Source organism: Myiozetetes cayanensis, unplaced genomic scaffold (assembly GCF_022539395.1).
Source record: "Myiozetetes cayanensis isolate MyiCay16 unplaced genomic scaffold, myiCay2020 scf20-37, whole genome shotgun sequence".
NCBI classification, from domain to species: domain Eukaryota; kingdom Metazoa; phylum Chordata; class Aves; order Passeriformes; family Tyrannidae; genus Myiozetetes; species Myiozetetes cayanensis.
In genome coordinates, this window is record NW_026087412.1 from 5,744,530 (window position 1) to 5,765,659 (window position 21,130).

General features: G+C 42.6%; 1 protein-coding gene across 5 annotated transcripts in view; it reads right to left on the minus strand.

Moving 5' to 3' along the window:
- Positions 1–15,627, minus strand: part of SUN1 (Sad1 and UNC84 domain containing 1) — a 29,029-nt gene extending 13,402 nt beyond the window's left edge. Inside the window, exons 1-6 of one of the 5 annotated variants that reach the window (XM_050317405.1) lie at positions 15,479–15,627; positions 8,744–8,840; positions 3,409–3,603; positions 2,895–3,085; positions 1,795–1,821; positions 1,496–1,690 (exon numbers count right to left, since the gene is read on the minus strand). In XM_050317405.1, the coding sequence (XP_050173362.1) occupies positions 1,496–1,690; positions 1,795–1,821; positions 2,895–3,085; positions 3,409–3,603; positions 8,744–8,820 (685 nt within the window). In that variant the 5' untranslated portion in view covers positions 8,821–8,840; positions 15,479–15,627. Of the gene's footprint in view, positions 1–1,495; positions 1,691–1,794; positions 1,822–2,894; positions 3,086–3,408; positions 3,604–8,743; positions 8,841–13,467; positions 13,721–15,478 lie in introns of those variants that run through there. The other 4 variants (XM_050317404.1, XM_050317406.1, XM_050317407.1 and 1 more) reach the window with 4 other exon arrangements.
- Between the last annotated feature and the right edge of the window lie 5,503 nt (positions 15,628–21,130).

A 21,130-nucleotide genomic window follows, 5' to 3' on the forward strand; every position in this document is an offset into this window, starting at 1 on the left:
GATATTACATCAAAGCTTCTGTAAGAACCACACATCCTAGGGAAAATGACTTCAAGGCAAAATGTATGACTTCAGCAAGTACACATTTCCTTAGTGAGAACGCAGAACTCTAACCAGCAATGAATTCCTTGCTTATGGAACTCGGGATTCCTCACTGATGTGAGCTGCTGATACTGACTTTGTGGGTCTCAGCTCCAAAAAGATAAACTGCATTCTTATTTTGGATCTGAAAGGGCGAGGACTTTTCACTACCATCTCTGCTGTTACACCAGAGGACGTTCCTATAGTGTCCTGCCTGAAGTGCTGGAGACACTCCCAGAGCCACAGTCCAGCACTGCTGCTCTCCTAGACAGCTGCACTCCAAAAACCTGCCACAACTGTGTGCTCTCTTCCCCAGTGACATGCCCCCCAAATTTAACCCAAACCTCTAGATTAAAGTTCAAAGGAATGTACAAAGATGAGTATAGAAAAGAGTTTTTATGCAGTGTCATGTTAAGTAGTTGATTGTGACAAGTCAAAAGAATTCCAACCGGTGCTACACAGTAACTAAAGAGAAATACTACCCTCAAAGCATCTGAATTCACATCTTATAGCCCAAACAAACTCATTTCTTGCAACTGAAAACACCCTTCATTCAAGAATAACAAACCTACAGAATCCTAAAATTGGTTCCTTTCTAATTCAAGGTCATTTAAGAAACAAATCCTTTGTGGTAACTGAGGACTACCAACAATCCAGAAGCTCAAGATGCTGTGCAGGAGGCAGGCAGACAAGTCCAGACACTGAGGGCAACAATCCACTGAATGGAGATCACCTTGGAAAGGCAGAACCTTATTTGCACAGGCTCATTTGTTTTCAAGCTCTCAAAATGTAGTCCCTAGAAAGACTATTTGGAATCAAGTTTTTTTCCCTTTGGAGGTCAGTTTTTCATATAGAGGTTTAGCTTCTAGAAACACTCTAGAAAGCCACAAGGTTAAATGAGGAGAAAAAAATGAAGCAGGAAGTAAAAAAAACTCAAGAGATTTCCTGGATAGCAGAAGCACTGCAAAGTAACAATTCTGCTCAATCTTGAAAGTTCAAATCATGTAAGGGATAAAAAATAATAAAAGAAAAAGCACAGAAAGTTTCTATCTGAAAACCATGACCAAAAACTTCATATACAGACCTACACAGATCTGGCATCAGATTAGGAGACTTTTTACAATCAGTGCTGGTGGGGCAAATAATTTTATCATTTAAGGTATCAGAGCATTTTAATTTTAATTAATGGTTTAATTCCTACAGCAGCACTGAAAATCAGTAGATAATTACATATTAGAAGCTGACAAGTACATAAAATTTTAACCAATACAGAAAAAGTATTTCATATAAGCTGATCTCTAGAATTCTGTTATTAGTAACTTTACCGGGGTAGCAAAAGTGCTTGAATAACACTTGATGGAAAATGAGCCAACTGAACTGTGCACCAGACAGAACACACGAGACAGTCACTTACTAGATGCATGCTTCTGGCTCCTGTCCCGAGTGTAAATCCTGGAGGATGGCACGTGAGCCGCCGAGTAGGCTGTGAGGACCTCCTTGCGCTCGGACAGCATGCTGCAGTCACTGCACGTGTAGCCGTTCATCGGGGGCTGCGGCTCTGCTGCTCCTGCTATGTCACCATTGCCCTGCAGCAGTGTAGTGTCACTACCTGCCAAACCCAGAGCACAACACCCGGAGCACCCACGTCAGTACTGCCAGCACTGGGTGCTGTCACATACAAGGGATGTGGAAGGAAAAGCGAAGTGCAGTTACCTTTAGGGTCGCCTTCCTCGTCAAGACCTTCAAAGGTGAGAGAGAAAAAAAAAACAACAAACTTGGTCCCAGATATGAGAAAGGCCTGTATTTAACTACAGTACCAGACAAACTCAAGTCAAAAGTCATATTAATTTTCAGGCTTCAAAGAAAGGCACTTTGTGATTAGTATTTAACATGTTTTGCAGCCCATCAGAGAAACATGTATCCATACAGTAGGGTAAGTTGTGAAAAGTATTCCACCATGGAAGGGGCAGACAAAATAATATGAATGACAACTACACTTTTACTTAGCTCCCATGTGACTTTAAAGCAGCTAATTACAAGCTTACAGTGTTTCTGTTGCTTGGTAACTACTTCAATACTACTGTATTTAAGATTCTGGTTTAAGAGCCAGGTAATCTGAAGTTTAGAAGGGGTTCCACCAAGATTGAAACAATTCTTCCCATTTGGACTCTGGGAAGGTCACAAGTGTACTGACTAGAAACAAACAGTCTGAACTGGGAGATAAAATAAATTGTTGATCTTCTCCCACAGTACACTTTACACAGACAATTCTCATATTTTTCTCTTTGTTGAAGAAAGCAGGTTACAGGAAATACATATGTGCAAAACCAAACCAGCCAGCCACACACAAAAATCCTTTAGGGAAATCCTTAAGTGCCACTGATTTGAAACTTTCAGATTAAGGTATGTTGAAACACATTTCTGCCTATAACAAAGAAGAAAATGCTTTGTCTTTTCGAAAACAAATTATATGTTTACCATTCTTTAAATACAGTAGTCTGTGTACCTTTTGAAGAAAGTAATGATAGGAGATAATTATGGTGTTGCATCACAAAATTATATATGTTTCCTGGCATATTAAATTGACAGTACAACTTGTCTTGATGTTAGCTACACCAGTAAATCAAGTTTACACACTGGACCACAAATTTCCAGTGGGCATCTCAGCAAGCAGACACCTACAGCAGAAGTCTGTGTGCACATATGTTTAGGGGCAGGATGGAAAACAGGTGGGGAAAAGATCATGAATTTATACACACCAAACCGTAAACAGTTTCCACAGTTTGATACAAGAAATAGCAATCATTGCCTACCCCAGAAATGATCAACTTCTGTCTGCTCACGAATCAAAGACTCGTCCAATACAGTGGATACCATTGATGTATCACTGGCATGGCTATTGAAACTGCTCTGGCTAAAAATAGATGAGCTGGACAGATTTTTCCTCGGCATGTGTCTTACAGTGCCAGGCTGTTTATTCATGCTTTTGCGTTGCTTTACCATCCTAGGAAACAAAGCAAAGACAAGTAAGACACAGCACTAAACACACAAATTTCAGTTAGTCTCTTGCTTTATTAAGGAATAAACCGTCATTTCAGCATTGATGTGACTAAACAGAGCAAATTAATTTTAAAAGGAACCATTCACCTGTATTTTTACAAAGATTTCATTGCAAACCACATACTGAACATAAATTTCAAAGTATGGCAGTAAATACTGAGAACAGAAGAATAAACCAGTAGGTGATCTGTTCGCATTATTGTGTTCAAACACTAAGCCTCAGGATTCCAACCCACAAATTAACTTGTGATGATTAAAAACGCTTACTTAGAGGACTGTTCCCTGAAGGACACGTTTCCGGTGTAAGAGCTGTCGCGAAGGGAATCGCTGCGTCCATCCTCTGCTTGGCTGTATCCTGCAGCAGCTAACCGTAAACTACGCCGGGACATCCTTGGGGAATCAAATACTGGATCTATTTTGTTTTCAGTCTCAAAATCCAAAGCAGATGAAGAATAACTTGAACTGCAGTAAAATAAGAACAGCAAAGTTACTAGGGGAATTTTCAACCTGGTAACAAACATGCCCTTCAAGCCAGTCTAACTTTCCATTAAAAGCAGTTTATTCAGGGTTATGGTGCAATTTCCACAAGATGTGCCACGTAACCCAAATAATCTAGACATGTGTAGATATTCAAGGTTCTCCCAAGCAATTCATATTGCAAATTTTACAACTGAAAGCAAATCACAGTTAGAAACAACCACCATGGAAACCATGTTTGAAGTTTAGCCAGAGCAAGCACTCGTTCTTTTGGGACCAATTTGACAGTGGAATCCGTATGACACAGTTTCTTCACCATGCCCAGCAGCAAATTAAAAATCATGACATGCTCTAAGTAGCAAAGATTAATTTTTAGTCAAAGCTTATTTTTGTCTATTTTTTGCTTGCCAAGTCCTTGTTTTGAGAACCAAAGATCTGTATGCCACATTACTCTGAGTTTCCATCTCTCAACAAGTAGGAACTTCCTCTCTTTAAGATACTTAAAGGCTTCCCAACTTCAGCTACTTCAGTTTAACTACTATTACTCTTTTAAAAAAAGTGGATTAAAAATATTTCTTAATTTAATGCACATCATTGAAATATTTAACTCTGAGCAAACAAAAAATGTTTAAAGACTTTAATTTTTCTCCACAGAGGCAAGTTTGCACATAGATAACTTTCATATCATCTTCCTGGGAGCTCCACATTTCACCATGTGATTCCCTCAGAGCCTCCATGAAAACTTATAGTGAAGACAAAGCAGCAACACAAGGCAAACAAAAAGAGCTTAAACCAAGGAGTCTGTAAGAAATACACTTACGAAAGCAGAACTTTAACCTAAAGTAGAATACTCATACTTACAACCCAGGGAAACATTCAGTTATGTAAGTGAGCAGACAGAGGCTGTTGCAAGGGCACAGCACAGCAGGTCAGGCTCTAGAACCACTCAGCCCTGTGACCCACAGCATCCAAATGCTAAGTGCCCTGGGCCAGCTTTCATAAGGGCTCTGTCCCCTCTCAGGCCACAGAGATACACAGTTACTTCAGTGTTCCTGGGGGTTTTCATTTCTTGTTTTTAAAAGAGCTGAACAAGTTATTGTTAACAACAGCAGCTCTTTATCCCTAAAACCCCAAACAAAAACACACAAGCAAATTAAATATGAATGAGTAGATTCTGCTGTGCAATCTGTATTTGAAATGGAAGCTTTCCCTTTAAAAAATACAGAGAAATAGCTACTATAAAATGTACTTGTGCAAAAAACAATTAATGGAAATAGTTTTCTTTCACAATCTTTAAAGATCTCAGAACATCACAAAGTAATAACATGATATGTATTGTATTACTTTAGCGTACAAGTTAACACCGGAAGGCCTTGGAGCTACACTTACAGTAATGATGCAATTCTGACAAGCTGGTGCTTTTGAGGCAAGTTTCTTCATTGCTCCGCAATGCAAAGCAAAGCACATAAGATAGGATTGTGTCAGAGCACATGGACTGCATTTCTTTTGGCTAAAAAAACTAACCCAGACAACACATTGCAGGAAAACATCTTCAGGCTCCAGCAGCAGCTGGGCATTCAGCCCACAGGGCCAGAGCAGAGTCTGTCCAAAGTAACTTCTTCAGTTGCCCAGAGGTGCCCAGATTTGATGGTCAGGTGTTTGGCACTACGTGCTGGATCTCACTGGTGTGCCCTGCTCAGCCTGGCACGTGCAGTGCAACCCTGTGCAAGGCAGGAGCCTGAGCACAGTTTGAGACAAACCCAGCATACACTGCTATATACATTAGGCTTATTAATCCCTGCTTGCATTTGGCTGGAAGGGGGAGAAAAAATAAGACACTTTTTCTCAAGTACCTAAGGAATTGCAGACTAAAGAATATATCTTATACAGTTTTCAAAAGTACTAAGTACAGATAACTCCCATTCTGACAGATGTGAAGTGAGAATATGGGTTAAATGCGGCTCCTCCTGTTGTTATTCAGAAAGGGTCAGAGGCACAACAGTTTTCTATTGAGTCCCTCCCAAACAGTTGTTTCAGAACCCAGTTTGGCTATTTACACTTGCCACTACGCATTTGCTTTTCCTCATCTTCACCCAACGTTTCTTACAGATACTCAATTCACAAGAACACAAAGTACACAGAACACGCTGACAGCTGTGACCAGCCTCAATTTGTTTCTGTTTATGAACACTTGCTGTTACCAAGTATCTCAGTGAGCATTTATATCAATGTGGGTTGAATACAGAGCCTGGAGTTGGGCTCCACTATCTAAAAACTATAAAAATCATGGAATGTTTTCCTCTTTAAGCAAAAGGAGTTTGTGTCTTACTCAAGATAATAATAATTCTCTTCAAATTATCTGTCCTGTCAGTTAAGACAGTACCTAGAAGTCTCCTAACCTGCCATCTCACTTTCCACACTTTGGACTGTGGCCTTTTTTCTTCTACAGAAAAGATTACAGTAAATTAAAAAAGCACTGTCTTTCCTTTCGAGGGCCAGAAATGAATACATACATTGATGGTTCTTCTATGCAATATGCACTGCTAACCACAAAACAATCTAAAAGTGGGATGCAATTAGCCTACACTCCCAGATAACCTACACAAACAGTGCACACTCTGGTTCCTTCCCCCAGCTAACAGCTCCCGTGGTTGCTGGCAGAGCTGCTGACTGGATCTAGTCTCACATTTCCAGCTTCTATTACTTTGATACCTCCTTCACATGAGCTTCTACAGACTAAGAATGTCCCAGACTTCAGTGGGTTTTCAAGTTATAAATATATTAGTGGAATGAGAATGAGGTCTGCCAATTTTAGCACACCTATAGCTTTGTCTGACAGACCTTAAATGTCATTTATTTTTAAGTATTCCTCAGAATGAAATGGGCAGTGATGTTCTTGATTATTCAAGATAACAGATAAATGCAACATGCCCAGAGAAGTACAGCTAAACAGGCATCTTCTAACATGGACACAGGTATATGAATGTACAAACATTCATGTGCTTTCTGACCAGGGCATCCTGATTGCATGCTCTGATACAGAAAAAGAAAAAAAAATTTAAACCAAATTCTTACTGATTTAATCCATATTTGTAAAGTGCTAAAGGCACCCAATTGACAACACAACTCAAAAGATGAAGGTGACTAAAAGGAAAGATCAGCCTCAAGAGGGGGGTGTAAATTATATGTTGACAAGTGGGTGAGATTCACAAGTTTGACTTGTGTTTGGAGGAGGATAAAGATTATTTAGGTATATCAGTTAAATGTTTTTCTGATTTGGGCTGGAGGAATAAAAGCACAAAGCTGAAACACCACAGTTATGAACATGCAGTAATCCCAGTGAGTATTAATATAAGTTCTATTAATAAGTGATAGCCAACTCTATTAATAGCTTTGTGGTATCAAACTTCACTGCACTGCTTTCTGCAGGGCTACGTGCACAAGCCAGTTTCTTTAAAGAAATTCACAGGCAGATTCTGTACAAAAGGCAGAATAAATCAGACTGGAATATAAGGAAAACAAACACAAGTGAGCAGAGAGAAGGAATGAACTGCAATATGAAAACATTTCTGATTAGCAGCTCTCCCTCTCCTCAGATTCCTCAAATATTGTCTGACCCAAGGCAGGACAAGCTACAGCAATACAGGTCATCCTGCACAGGTTCATCAAGCAGACACACAGTAAGAGTCTGCTCAAAAGACTGCACTTTACTCTGCTGATACCCTGAAAGCACCATCGAGTCAGTGTACCAAGTAGTTTTCCCTATTATTTTAATACTTGTGGCTTCACAGAATTTTTCATGCAGAAATTTTAAAGAAAGCACTTGCCAATCCTTCCTTTCTACACAAGGAAGAATTACAATGAATTAATTCAACGTAGTTTAACTATACTTGCCTTCATTAACTCAGTTATTAAACTTCAGATTATCCAGCTCTATCCGTATTTGAGTAACTATACCTAACACACTTTACCACAGCAAAATGGCAAACTGCAAAGGTTCAAGACACACAACCCTCCCTGTCCATAAGTTTTGTGTTGCAAAACAACAGTCTTCATTCCTAGAGGAAGACAAACACTCCAGCTGTCTTCTACACAAATCCCACCAAAGTAATAATGAACTATCCTCTAGATGTCCAATAGGATTTATCACTCTGCATCTTCCTTTCTTCTTGCCCACAATTTTGTTGGATATAAGCTTTGCACAAGAACGCCACAGGAGCGAAGATTAACCTGCCAGGAGTTACAATATTTTAGCCAATTTATTGGCAAGTAGCCAAGTGTTCTCCAATCTATACAGTGCATTTTAATATGCAATAGACAATAATGACTTACAGACATAGCACAGAAAGACAATCTCATACTGTGTCCCAATGAACAATCATTTTTTTTAAAGTTAACTAAACCAGTAACTCAGGCTCACTGACAAATACTTGTTTCAAAATATATCTACTAACTCAACATCAGGAAAAGCTCGACAGATCAAAACAACACCAATCTATTAATACTAAAAAACTCAAATGGGCATCACAACATTTGTTCTGAATACATAATACAAAAATCTAACAAACAGTGTTAGTTTTTAGAAAACTGAAGTGATTTAAGAAAAACAATCTAATAAGAGTTTAATAAAAAGACACAAGAAAAAACAAGTTCATTAGAACACAGATTTTACATTCACACAACAATCAGTTTTGCCAAAAAAAAAAAGTAATCAATATGTTACTTCCAGCCACATTCCACATTAGCAGCAACGAGTGCACATCAATCAGTGTTCTAAAGTGAAAACAGTCCCAAGTCACAAAAGAAAGCACACTCAAAAGTTACAGGACACAAAACATCTAAGAATTTTGATGACATATTTATAGAAATCAAACAGCAGTTGTAACTAGGCGGGCACAAGTTATTCATAGCAACTAATAAACACTGAGTCATTTTCTTAGTCATTGTCCTCTCAGTTCAACACGTTTTCTTTCCTCCATTTAGGACACAGAGCTGTTTTCAAACCACACTAGATAAAGTACGTTTCTTCAAACAAGTCAGCTACTTACCACGAAAGCTAAACTCTCCAGAGTTAGCAGCATTCAGAGAACATACAGTTTCTCTACGAGAAGAAAAGAGTTCTCACCTGAGTGCATATGTATAGCCAGTGTTCTCTGGCAGACATTGGGGAGGAGTGTACGTATGTAGACGTGAAAAGTCCATGTTGACTGTTTCAAATCATACTGTAAAAGGTGAAAATAAAGGAATGCAGTGACTTAAAGTTACATCAAGTCAATGTAAGAGCCCTTGCACTGTTCAGCCTGTGTTATTAAGTACTGAAATTAAAAAGCTGTTACCAGAAACATGGAGCTCTCAGTATTGGAGCAGCACTGCTGCTAGTGCCAGATATCCCTTTATCATTACTGCAGGAAGCTCAGGGTATTTCTGACAGAGACTTTCTTGGTGATACCCTATTTCCAGCTATTTCCGAGTTCTCTGGAACACTACTGTAACATGAGCCAAGCTCTTATCACAGCTACACTACAACACTTCCACAGGAACCAAGTCAGGCTGGCATCCCCAAAAGCTAAGCATAAAAATCTAAACAGCTTTCAGAGATCTCTTCACAACGAGTTTTGCTCTGAGAGCCCTCTGGGCAAAGCACAGGCTGCTCTGTGCACCAACTAACATAATGCAGATGAAACTAGAGAGAAGGTTTTACATACAGTCAAATCATTTCACTCTACAACCTTTGAACACCACCCACTAAGTTGCAAGGGAGTATCCTTCATTTCACATAAAATTCTAATATATGGTATTGGATAATTTATTCCTGTCATTAAAACCACTGACTACACACCCTGGTAGAAGAGCCAACTGCAAAATGACTCACAGGGCTAGAATTAGGCACATTTTCCAGAGTGCCATCCACTTCCAAAAAAACCTCAAAACACAAAGCTACCAAACCAAAAACACCCAAGCAACACTTGTAAAATTTTCCATGGAGTCTTTGAAAGATATGACAGCTTTAGGAAGAAAATAAAAACTAATGTTATCATATCAACGAACTTGAAGAGCTGTACAGGTGACTACTTGTGGTGTTATGAACAATTTGACATTCAAGTTCATAATATTTGCAATATCCTTGAGCCCTTTTCAGTTTTATTAGCCACAAGAAAAGTTTTGCTTTTCTAGAAAAGATTCGCTGATGATGGCTTATTTGTGGTTAATAAATAGGGATTTGGCTATGCTGGATTTGCATGGTTAGGAAAGCAGAATCCTGGCTATTTTCAGATTATCTACAGCTCCTGTTTCAAGAGCAGTAAAAGATATTCCACACAACTGTGATGACATACCTAAACCAGGGTAAAAATATCCCCAGCTACACTCTAATTCTTATAATGAAACAATAAGTCTCTCATTTTGGAGGTGCACTTTTCTAGGTTGAAATAAGAGTTTTCATTTGTATAGCTACCTATACATAAGAGAGAGGGACAAAAAGCAGTGTCACAGGTACAGGTAAAAGCAGGTCAAAAAGAAATCTGTACACGTAACATTAAAATGCTCTTAGTCATTCCACCTGTAGCCTCCAAATCCTGAGGTCAGTAAGGCAGAAAGATATTTCCATTACTACTGAAGTCAGTTTCCTTCTTGTTTTTAGAAAAACAAAAACTTACAGGCCTAAATGTTGTGGCTTTCTGAATGTAAGCACCTCCCATGCATTTGTGGGGTTAATGAAAAATAAGGTATCACTTCTGCTATTTACTTTTTTTTTTCCAGTATTATAGAACGCATTTCCATTAAGTGATCTTTCTCTACACTCAGTTCATTTGTCCCAGAGCTATAATGCTTTCACTGGCTCGTATATAAAATTTGTTGTTTGTTTAGAGGAAGCATAAGTCAGTAGTGCGGAAGTATTAGCAAAGTAGTCTCATTCTCTTGCTAGAATAAGCAGCAAATTCTGCTACAATACATAACAACTGCTGCCTTTCTTTATCAACAAATCAGAGCTCAATTTAGCACATAGGAAATGGGGACCGGAGAGTAATGGTTCTCCAGTAACAGAACTAGAAATACAGTAAATTTCAAAATGAGGGATGTTGATAATATCAGATAACACTTGTTTTAAAGAACAGCAAAACATTTCTTATACATATGCTTACTGAAATTCAAAACTATGATTGAGGTTGATCAGTTTGAATTGGTGTATTTTTAACACACAAGCTATGGAAACCTCCTGTTTAGTATCCACTGGAGTTGATGTGTGTGCTTCGCACGCATCATTTAATCACAAAACCTATTTTTTAACTGGCAACTCAGTAGCTGATATAATCCATGTGACACTATGGGAGACAGCTTTGAGCAGCTCCCCAGCTCCTCTCCATCTCTGCTGCCATATGGGCAGGGCAACGGCTGACTTTGAAAAACAACATATTGGCTCAATTTCTCTCCTGCCCTTTTCCCCTTCACCACCAGTTCTCTACTTACTTGACTTCTGAGGAAATCAAATGCTACAATTTAAATAGTATTCCTTACTTGATAAGGTTTTAATTGTATCATTAAGTTATTACAGATAAAATATGAACTTGAGAACGGCAGTGCAAACTGCAAAGCCTCGGAGGTATTTATGCGTAGGACTATTAATAGCCCGTTTTCACAGCACCCAGCTCTCCAGTGAAGATATCAGGTTTGCCATCTAAACACCACAGCTAGAAATCACTCTTAGAAGATTTAAGGGCTTGGTTTGATTCACTGTTTGTCTGATGCTCTAAAATTAATTCAGACTCAAGGGGGAAAACCTTTACTCAATTTTTCAAACCAACAAAACAGGACTGACTTAAACAGAACTTGAAGAATCATCTTCAGAGATCACCACCATAATTTTCAAAAATGTGCATCTAAAATTTACTATGCAATTGGACCTTTTTTAAAAAGAAATGGCTATTAGTTCAGCAGCTTAATTTTAGTTATTATTCTCTTCAAAACAAATGATCATCTTGATTTATTTAAAAATATTCTACATACTTATTATAGAATAGGGGTATGTAGGTGGAAGACAGTAACTCCCTCTAATTTGTTCACTCATGTTTAACAGCACTGCACCTTGCAGGTATTATCATTCTTCTTGCTTATGAAACTTTCATATGCAACTGGAACAGAAAGCCATGCTGATAAAATATTTTGATAATTTAAAATCACAAAACTTGGCAGAGAACCTGGGAGCTGGACATTGCACTTAGTTCCAGTTTGAACACTTCTGGGTGCACAGCATGTTTCTGATTTAGGTACCACAGATCTGTCTGGACTCAGATTCTTGTAGGCTTTTAGCATCAGCTGTGTTGCAAGCATTACTAGACCCAAACTTTAAGTACCCTTTTTTCCTTCTTCAGAAGCCTATAAACACCTATTTCTAAGTACTAAGGGATGTGTAGTGCAAGAAGTAAGCATGTAGTTATATAAAAACCCCAGGTAAACAGAATACCTTTATAAGACAACCCAAATTAAAGAGAATTTATTCTCTTGAAATTAAAGAGAAGCACACATTTCTGCTAGGATGCAAGGGGGCACTAGATGAGCCTCAGCTTACAAGCCAACTTCCATGTTCCTCCTAAGGAGACATGCTTTCTGGGAGAAGTAGATAGCAGCAATCACCTTAAGTATCATCTCTCCCTTACAATTCAACTGCATCAGTATGACAAAAAACCAGCACATTAGAAGGGCAGGAGAAGACAGATTCTGACTTGGTCACAACACAAGGAAGCACAGGGACTCCTGTAATCAGTGCAGCAGAATTTACTTTCATACAAGGCTCCCTGGAGGTCTCTAAAGGACTCCGAGGCATCTAAGTGAGACATGAGGCTGCTCCACCACCTCAAAAGCCTGTTTATCTGACAGTCCCTTTCAAAACCAGCCGGTTTCCACAAAACTCTTAGTACCACAGCTTCCTGTACCATCCTGGCTTCCAGGGAGGGGGATGAGATGCTCCACGAGTGGCCTTTTTGCAAAGAAGCATCACAAGGCAGGGGGAGCAGCATCAAACACTGAACACGCACTACAAACACTTCCCAAGGACTGAGACAAACCCTCACTTACAGCTTTTGGGGTCCATGAACAGACTGTCACAAACTCACTGTTCAGGTGGTTCCTCAGAAACACCCTTTTTGACAAAGGAAGTGGTTAAATTGCCATTTCACAAACGGGACCCTGGCACAGTAGAAATACTCATAAAGTCCATTAGAGAACAAGAAAATTTGCAAGATAACGTCTTATTTTTACATCATAAGGGGCAAAAAATTATTTAACTGAAGTCTTAGATGTTGGTGGTACTACACCTAGAATCCATGCTACTCTATACCTAGTAAAGCCAACTAAGTCACTATGACTTAACACAGTAATGCCACCAATGCTAAACAGACTTTTGGGCAAATTAACAGTAACAATGAAACTGGAGTATGCAACTCCATCAATTCCTGAGAGCAAACCATTTTTTTTACTTGTAATTTCGATTTTTATTTTCTTCTATTATTCAGAATAAAAAATAAAATGCCTACGTATACTCCACAAAGGATGTTTCCACATACCAAATCAAGTACTAGTTTAAACAGGCTGAAGAGGAAAGAGCTCCAAGCTAAATCAACGTTTTATTAAAACACACATTCATAAAACATTACTATTCCTTTCAAAGAGCAACCCAGAAGCAAACAAACAAAAAAAAATCCCAAGTAATAAGACCGATATTTTAAAGTATATGTTAAATGGAAATTGAGCATTATGGCACAGATCCCCCAACACAGGTGTCAAACCGCAGCGCTACCAACAAACCCCGGGTCCATCACAAAGCAGCACCGTCCGCGCGTTCACATCATGTACCTCCTGAAACGCTTTTTAAAAGGGAGGCCGGTGGAAACCAGCCGCACATTCAGCCGCGGCGAGACAATCAGCGCGCCCGTTCATTGTTTACACGGCGGGCCCCGCTGCCGACACACCATTTCGCAGCCCAGGCCGCTCGGCCCCCGCAGGCTCCGCGCTCAGGGGCTGCGCTCCGCGGCTCCCCCATGGGCAGGGGGTCTGGGGCCGCCCCCGCGGCCGGGCCGGGCTCGGGGCGGGCCGGGGCTCAGGGCGCGCTCCCCGGCGGGCGGGACATGCTGTTCCATGGATCCCAAAATGGCTTCCGGCCCCAACAAAGCCCGCAGGATCCAGGGATCCGGCCCGGCCCCCACGCTCCCCGTCACTCGGGGAGTTTGAATTCACTGGAGGCGGCGGCGCTGCCAACCCACCGCCTTTAACCCCTGCGGGGCCGCTGAGCTGCGGCTCCCGGAGCACAACAAAAGGCGTGTTCTACCACGCTCCCAGAACGCGTCACCTGCCCAATAAAACACCGCCGGTATTAACTATCAAATTGCAACCCATCATCTTACTCCTTATAACCAACACCTTCACCTGAATGCCTAAAGCGTCCACAACTTATCAACACCGAGGCACAAGTCAGTCAATCACCGCATACTGAAAGATACAAACGAATATAAATATATATATACACACAAACCACATCTACTAATACATCAACGTAAACAGCCTACCAAGCTTGTTAATAAAACCCTCTTGTCCAGATCACTCACAACAAAAAAACCCTGCAACTCACTTCCACAGCACTGCCATGAAAACCAGCAAACAGCAATTCACCCCCATATGTAAAAGAGGGAATTGGACATTAACTTGAAATTCAATAGAAGCATAAGCCCGGAATAGTTAGTTGCAAAGCACTGAAGCAGAAAAATTTTTAAGAAAATGAGCAAAGATTTCACTTCCTTTTTGCGTAATGATAAACTGAAAAAACAGATGGTGGGATGGGGGCACTGCAAGTGCCGCAGAAACACGGAATTCCCTAGCAAAGGCTTTCCTTCCCTATAACATCTTATCAACAATACATTTTAAAATAAAGAAGCGTAAAATAAGGCAAACCAAATACTTTTTCTTCCCAGCTGACACAAAACTTCTGGAGACTATCAGAAAACAGGTGCTGCCTCCAAACAGTTCCGCGTTTCAGACACTCCTACCCCTGCGGTCATTGAAGAGCAGCCAAACGTGAGCACCACACGAGGGACACAGCCCTACAACCTCAAAACGGGCACCACACTGAAAACAGCACATTTTGCTGTAAAAACACCAGCAGTCCCTCTGTGGGCGACCGGGGCCAAACTGTTTTACAGTAAACCCGCCTGTTTAACAACACTTTCCCCGGAGAAGCAGCTCGCTGACGCCAGCTGCCCCGAGGTGACAGCCGGGGGGGACGGTGAAAACAGGACCGTCCCCCTTTGCTCCCCAGCCCGGAGCACAACACCCATCACAGCACGGTACCTTCGCACCAGGGCTCGGCAGCTGCAGCGAGCGCCCGCGCGCTTATCAGCTCGCTCTCGATCAGCGCGCAAAGCTGCAGGTTACAGTTTCTTCTGACAAGGAAATCCTCCAGGTGCCAGGCCCAGGGGCACCCGAGCGGGGGAGGTTTCCCTCTCCTCCCAGCGCCGACCCGCCGAACCCCGCGCTAACGAGGGGCCAGCGCTCGCCCCACGCCCCCAGCCCGCGGCGCCTCACGCCCCGCTGCCTCCCCTGCCCAGGACGCCGATCCCCCAGCCGGGGGAGGCCGCAGACCGGGATACCGCGCCCCGAAGGGCTCCCACGCGGCCCCGGCCCGGCGGGAAGCGGCGGCGGGCGGGCCGAGGCGGTGGCGGGCGGCGGACGGGTGACCGCGGGCGGGGGGCGGTTGGCAACGGCCGGGGCGGGCTGAGCCCCGCCGCCCTCCAGCCCCGCGCTCCGGGGGCGGACAGGGGGAGCGCGGCCCGAGCCCTGAGCGACGGGGAGACCCGGGAGCGGGGGTGGTTACCTGGTGCCGGTGCAGCGAGAGAAAGGCAGAGCCGGCGGCCGCGGCGGCTGAGATTGCCCGAGCCCCGCCCGCTTTGCCGAGGCCGCCGGGAGCCCCCGCCCCGCCCGCACGGCGCGTGCCGCCAGCGCCCCCTCAGCGCCCGCCCCGCGCGGCCCCTCACACGCCCGGCCGGGGCTTCGCTCCTCCTCCTCCTCCTCCTCCTTCTTCTCTTCCTTCTCTTCTTCTTTCTCCTCCTCCTCGAGCTCCCGTCAGCGTTTCCCCCCCCACGGTGTTTTCACCCCCTGGCAGCGGCCACAGCCAGGCCTCCGCCTGCCTCGCCTTCCCCCTCCGCAAAAGGGAGCCGTGGGAGTCTCCGGAGCGAGCAGTGAAGAGATGAGGAGAGTTAGCTCGGATTTTCACTCCGGCCTCTGTTGCTTGACTCATTGACTTTCCCTCCCGGTGTTTTCACGCCTCCCCTCGCTGTTTCCTTCCCATTCTGCCTTTTCGAGGTTTTCTTTCCCTTTTAATTGCTGTTCTCCACTAAGGCTTCGGTGCTAGCCCAGCACACGCGGCCGCTCAGTGGGACTGAAGTGCTTTCAGCTCCTGTGCGGTGCCCAAGCGAGTCTCACTGATGCCAACACCGGGATGCAGAAACCCCTGCACCAGCCGCACAGAAATCACAGAATGGTTTGGGTTGGAAGGGACCTTAAAGTCCGTCTAGTTCCATCCCCCTGCAATGAGCAGGGACACCCCTCCCTGCTCAAGGTTTCTCCAAGCCCCATCCAGCCTGGCCTTGAACACTTCCAGGAATGGAGCTGGCTCTTGGCAGCGAACAAACAAGACCCATTGTTCAAATATTTGGGGAAAGTATGCACATACATTGAATTTGAAGCTTGTGCCCCAGTCACGTTTGGCTAAGCCTTCAGTCTCCCTGAGCCCGCAGTTGCCTTGCAGGCCTGGCAATGCTGAGCGCTGTGGGCAGGGGCAGTACAATGGCAGGGAACAGAACAGCAAATTGTCACTTGGGAAAGGGTAGTCGGGCCATAAATTGTTATTTACTTGTGTGTGAGAGAGAAATGACTCAGCTTACTGGGAAACACTGGGTAATAAATATATAATTATCAAATAATCCAAGTGTTTGGATACAAAATGGGTGAAAGCTAATCCTTAAGAAACAAGAGATGCAAGATAAAGACATTCACTTGAGGTGTTGGCTGGTGCTGATGCAGCACTGATTTGGGGCAATTACTGTTTCTTTTTAAAGAGCTTTGCCCCAGCTATGTGACAGTTTTAAGATGCTGCGGCCAAAGTTGAGCTGACCCCAGAAACACTTGGAAGCCAGAGCATGGTTTGGTCAGATGTGCAGCCCTTCACCAGTCACCTCGTCCTTGCATATGGCTGAGGATTTTGCAGAATCAGTTTTCTGAGCGCTCCTTCTCCTTCTGTACTTATTCCACACCTGTTTTCCTGTCCTTAGAGTAGATAATGTTTAAAGGCTTAAGATAGTCAGGGCAAAATCAACTCTTAGTTTAAATCTCCCTGAAATTCCTTGGTGATGTGAGGCCAGGCTTTCTCAGGGATGTTTTTCCCCTTATTCCCCGGGAGCCCAGGCAGGGCAGGCAATGCTCAGCTCTGGCAGGACAAGGCATGTCCCTCTCCCTGGGCACTGCTCCAGCTCCCCGGGCTGCTCTGACTTGTCCCAAGCAGTTGTTTTTCCATCACGACCGGGCCAAGAGGCTGGATGGAGAATGATGACTTAAGCTCAGCTTTCACTCCGCTCCTCAGCTATGAGGAGCAATAGAATATTTTTTTAATTTCAGTGATTTAAGGGAATCTTAGTCAGATGTCCCTGTTTTGTTAAAAGAAGCTGGTACGTACAGGGAGTTAATTTTTCCGCGTTTCAGAAGAAACTGCTCTGAGGCAAACAAAAATTCTTTCAAAGTTTCTCAGCATCCAACAACGAGCTCTGAATGTAAAGTGGGCTCACTTATTTTATTGTCTGAGCTGAAGTGTGCAGAAAAACGGTCAATAAGAATAAAAATTAATCATGTTAAAATTGCTTCAGTTTTAACACTGTAGAGGGCAGCTAAGAATTTAGGGGAAAAAAGCTTTCCTAACTGACACCATGTACAGGAAAACTGCAATACAGGGCAAACCAATCCAAGGTGCACATTTATCTAGTTCTACCTCTTCTTCCCTTCCCATCGCAATTCCCATATTAGTGCTCTCTTCCTTCCCACCATGACTCCCATTCCCAGCGCACTCCTGCAGTCACACCTAGCAAACCTGTTCTGCTCCACATTCTGGTCCTTGCTATCAAAAGGGGCAAGTCCCCACAGCTACTGAAGGTGCAGACCAACTGTGACAGAAACCAGTGCGGGGAGGTGTTTCTGACTGGTAGTACTGGGTGCTGGGCATGGCACACTGCTGCACAGGCTGGAGGTGTGGTGACTTTTATGTCACTGGGGAGACGATCATATGTATGTATTAGTATGAAAATTTCCTAAAAGATCTGGAAATCTGATTTCTTGCTCATTAAAGTTTCTCACCATCTGCATCCCTCTATGGTTAAGCTCACCAGGGCCCTCTCCCTACATCATCACTGCTATCAGCCAAAGGCAATGAGTGCTCCTTACAGAGGAATTAGGTTACCAGGTAAAAGGGGCTGCAAAGCACTTCAAGTCAGTTTTGCCACTAGATCTCCATCTCCCTGACTTACAGGGGATTTCAGACATTAACAAGAAAAGCCGATTATACTCAAGGCAGGCCAGCAGAGCAGCCGTTCTCCTCACAGCTCTCATCTGCTGCTTCAGCTCAGTTACTGCTTCTCTGGGGGATTGATCCCGGTAAATGGACACAAGCTTGTTAACTGTAATTTTTGTTGATCCTTCAGCTGCCTAATAATGAAGAATTTGGTGCTTTATTTTTCCTTGTCTCTCTTTAAAACACGGTTAGACCTGCACATAAAAGGCTGAGACACAGAGCAGTCCGTGGTGTATCCACCAGGACCAGCTCTGATCCACTGTTTTAGCCAACAGCTGCTCGCTTTCCCATGCAAGGATCCTAACACAGATTCTGCAAATGAAACAGAAACTTGGCTCGTCTCAAACCTGCATTTGGCTTCCAAAGCTAAGATGTTATTATATCTGGGGCAATGTTCTCGTGTGTTTTTGTTGTGCAGAAAAGGGGCTTCCCCCAAGCAAGATAAAGCCTTTGCAATAACCCATCAGAACTCCAACCTCTCTATATAGAGCTAGAGCTATTATACTATAACAATTTATATATAGTAAATAAATAAATAAACAACTACTATAATGACAGAAATAGCTATTAAGGTTATACTGTGCTATAACAGGATAGTTTTACTATAACAGTGTGTTGTAAAACTGTATTATGTATTATACTAATTCTTTCTGGTAACTCACAGTTTTAACTGGGAAGTTGTTGTACTGTAACAGCTAAAATTCTGTATGTAGAAATTAGATTAGAGCTCTGTAATAACTCTCCAGCCATAACTGGAGGTGAGTCTCTGGGAGCAGACTGCTGACACACAGAGAGAGGTGCCTTAGTGCACCCTCTCCATGGGTCACATGACTCACTGCACCTCCAGACACAATGTCTGCAATCTGCCAAAAGCCTTTCCGAGGAAAACTGCAGATTGCCTATAAGGACCCTCACGGATGAGAACTGGGTGGATCTGGAACATCCTTAACCCCAGCCTCTCCTAGAAATGCTCTCTGATGCAGAGCTTCTCTCAAAGTCTGGGTGCCTCATATTTGTCAGTGCCCTCTCAATGTCTAATTAACTCAATTGATTTAAAGTTGTTAACAAATATTGAGAAGATTCTATATTCAGTTAGAGAAATGCATGCACTTACCAAAAACCCTTTGTTTTGCTGAGAATCCGAGTCCCAGGGTCCTCCACAACAGGTCTTCTGGCTTACAAGGACGAAGACAGAGGCACATCTGTTCGTCACAGGAAGGGCAGGGCTAAAGCCTGCTTATCTAAAGGGTCTGAAAGTCTGAAAGTTGGAGATAACCGTTCTGCCTGAAAAAAGTTGCCCTCGCTTAAGAGTTACGTAATGCATATGGTCCTAGTGACATTCTGTAATGAGCACAAATTAAATCTACTACATATAACAGCTGATCTGGCAAAATAGGAGAAGAAAATTGTATATTTCAATTGAGTCCCTACTGATGCAGTAAAAGATTGAAGCTGACAAAGTTGAGTCTCAAAGAAAATTACTTTAAAATCCGCCATCCACTGGAGACTCAATAGTAGCATATTTTTGTAAAGGATTTGAGAAATTTGGCATATCAATGGAAGTGTGGTAAGCTATTTTGGGGTCAGCATATTGTCAAGTGCTATGCCCAGAAGACTCTATAATAAAAGGATGCAGTGCAGGTAGTAGTTTGTCTCACACACACAAACAAGATCAGGCTGGGTGTTTAACATCTCTCGAAGGATTATTAGAAGACTCAATTCAACAAGCTCTCCTGGCTCTGAAGAAAAAGCTGGTTGTTGGATGATGCAGTGATTTTTCTTTGGGAGGCATCCCACAACGGACTGCTCTGAAAGATAACAAAATGTTCAACATATGGAGACAAAAAATTTCCCAGCCTGCTGAAGACATCAAGCTTGATGAACACTTCAGCTCTTACTATTTGTGTACCAGCTTTAGAACGTCTTGAAAAACTTTGACTGGATTCCACTTCACCCAAGAACGTTCTCTTCTCTAATCCCACATTTGAAGTTGGGTTTGCAAACATCTCTTCTTTAGATCACAAGGGTATTTAAAAGCACCTGCCCAACATGTGTGCTGCAGTATCATGAGGCTGCAATCAGTGGTAAAGTAAAAGAATCTAAAATTTGCCAACATAGCAAGCTAATAATGTCATGCCAGTAGTAGTGTTGTTAAGTAGGATTTATTTGAGGGACTTTTAAGGAATCTTTACCATAAGAACTGGTTTCTTGCTGCTGAAGTGAAACTTTAAGTTGTATTGGAAGAATGTGCTTCTTTGCAGTGCTTTGAAATGCTACTTTTTTTGAAACAAGGGCTCTGCTAGGATAGTTACATTCCAGTCTAATTAAATTGGCTTTTTAATAATTGATTAGACTAAGGGAAACAATTTAATGGAATCACAGAATAGCCAAGGCTGGAAGAGGCTCCTGGAGATGATGCAGGCCCACTCCTGCCCAACAGGCTCAGGCAGAACAGGTTTCCCAGGACTTTCTTAAGTCAGGTTTTGAATATCTCCAAGTCTAGAGACTCCACAACCTCTTAACTCTATTTAATGTTTTCTAGGGACTTTTACTTCACTCACATTGTGCCTTCTATGAATTTCAGCTGATCCCCCAGTGAGTTAAATAGTAGTTTTTAGTCAACTAAAAGGCTCAGTACAGGAGCAGTTAGACCTTGGCTTTCCATTAAAAGTCAACTTCAAAGACACTACAAAGGATCTAAAATGAGTATTCTGTTCTACAGGAATGCACAATAGCTTTTGGATCCATAAGAAATTAGTCAATTACTCTGTATTGTTAGTATTATTGTCCCTTTTTGGAGAATTTTCAAAGCAGCATCATATTTTGTGGAGAAGTGGCCAGAAGTTTGCCTGACTTTGCTTTTAAGCTAGGAAGACAAGACACTTGTCTTGTGTGTGTAATCTGCCCCAA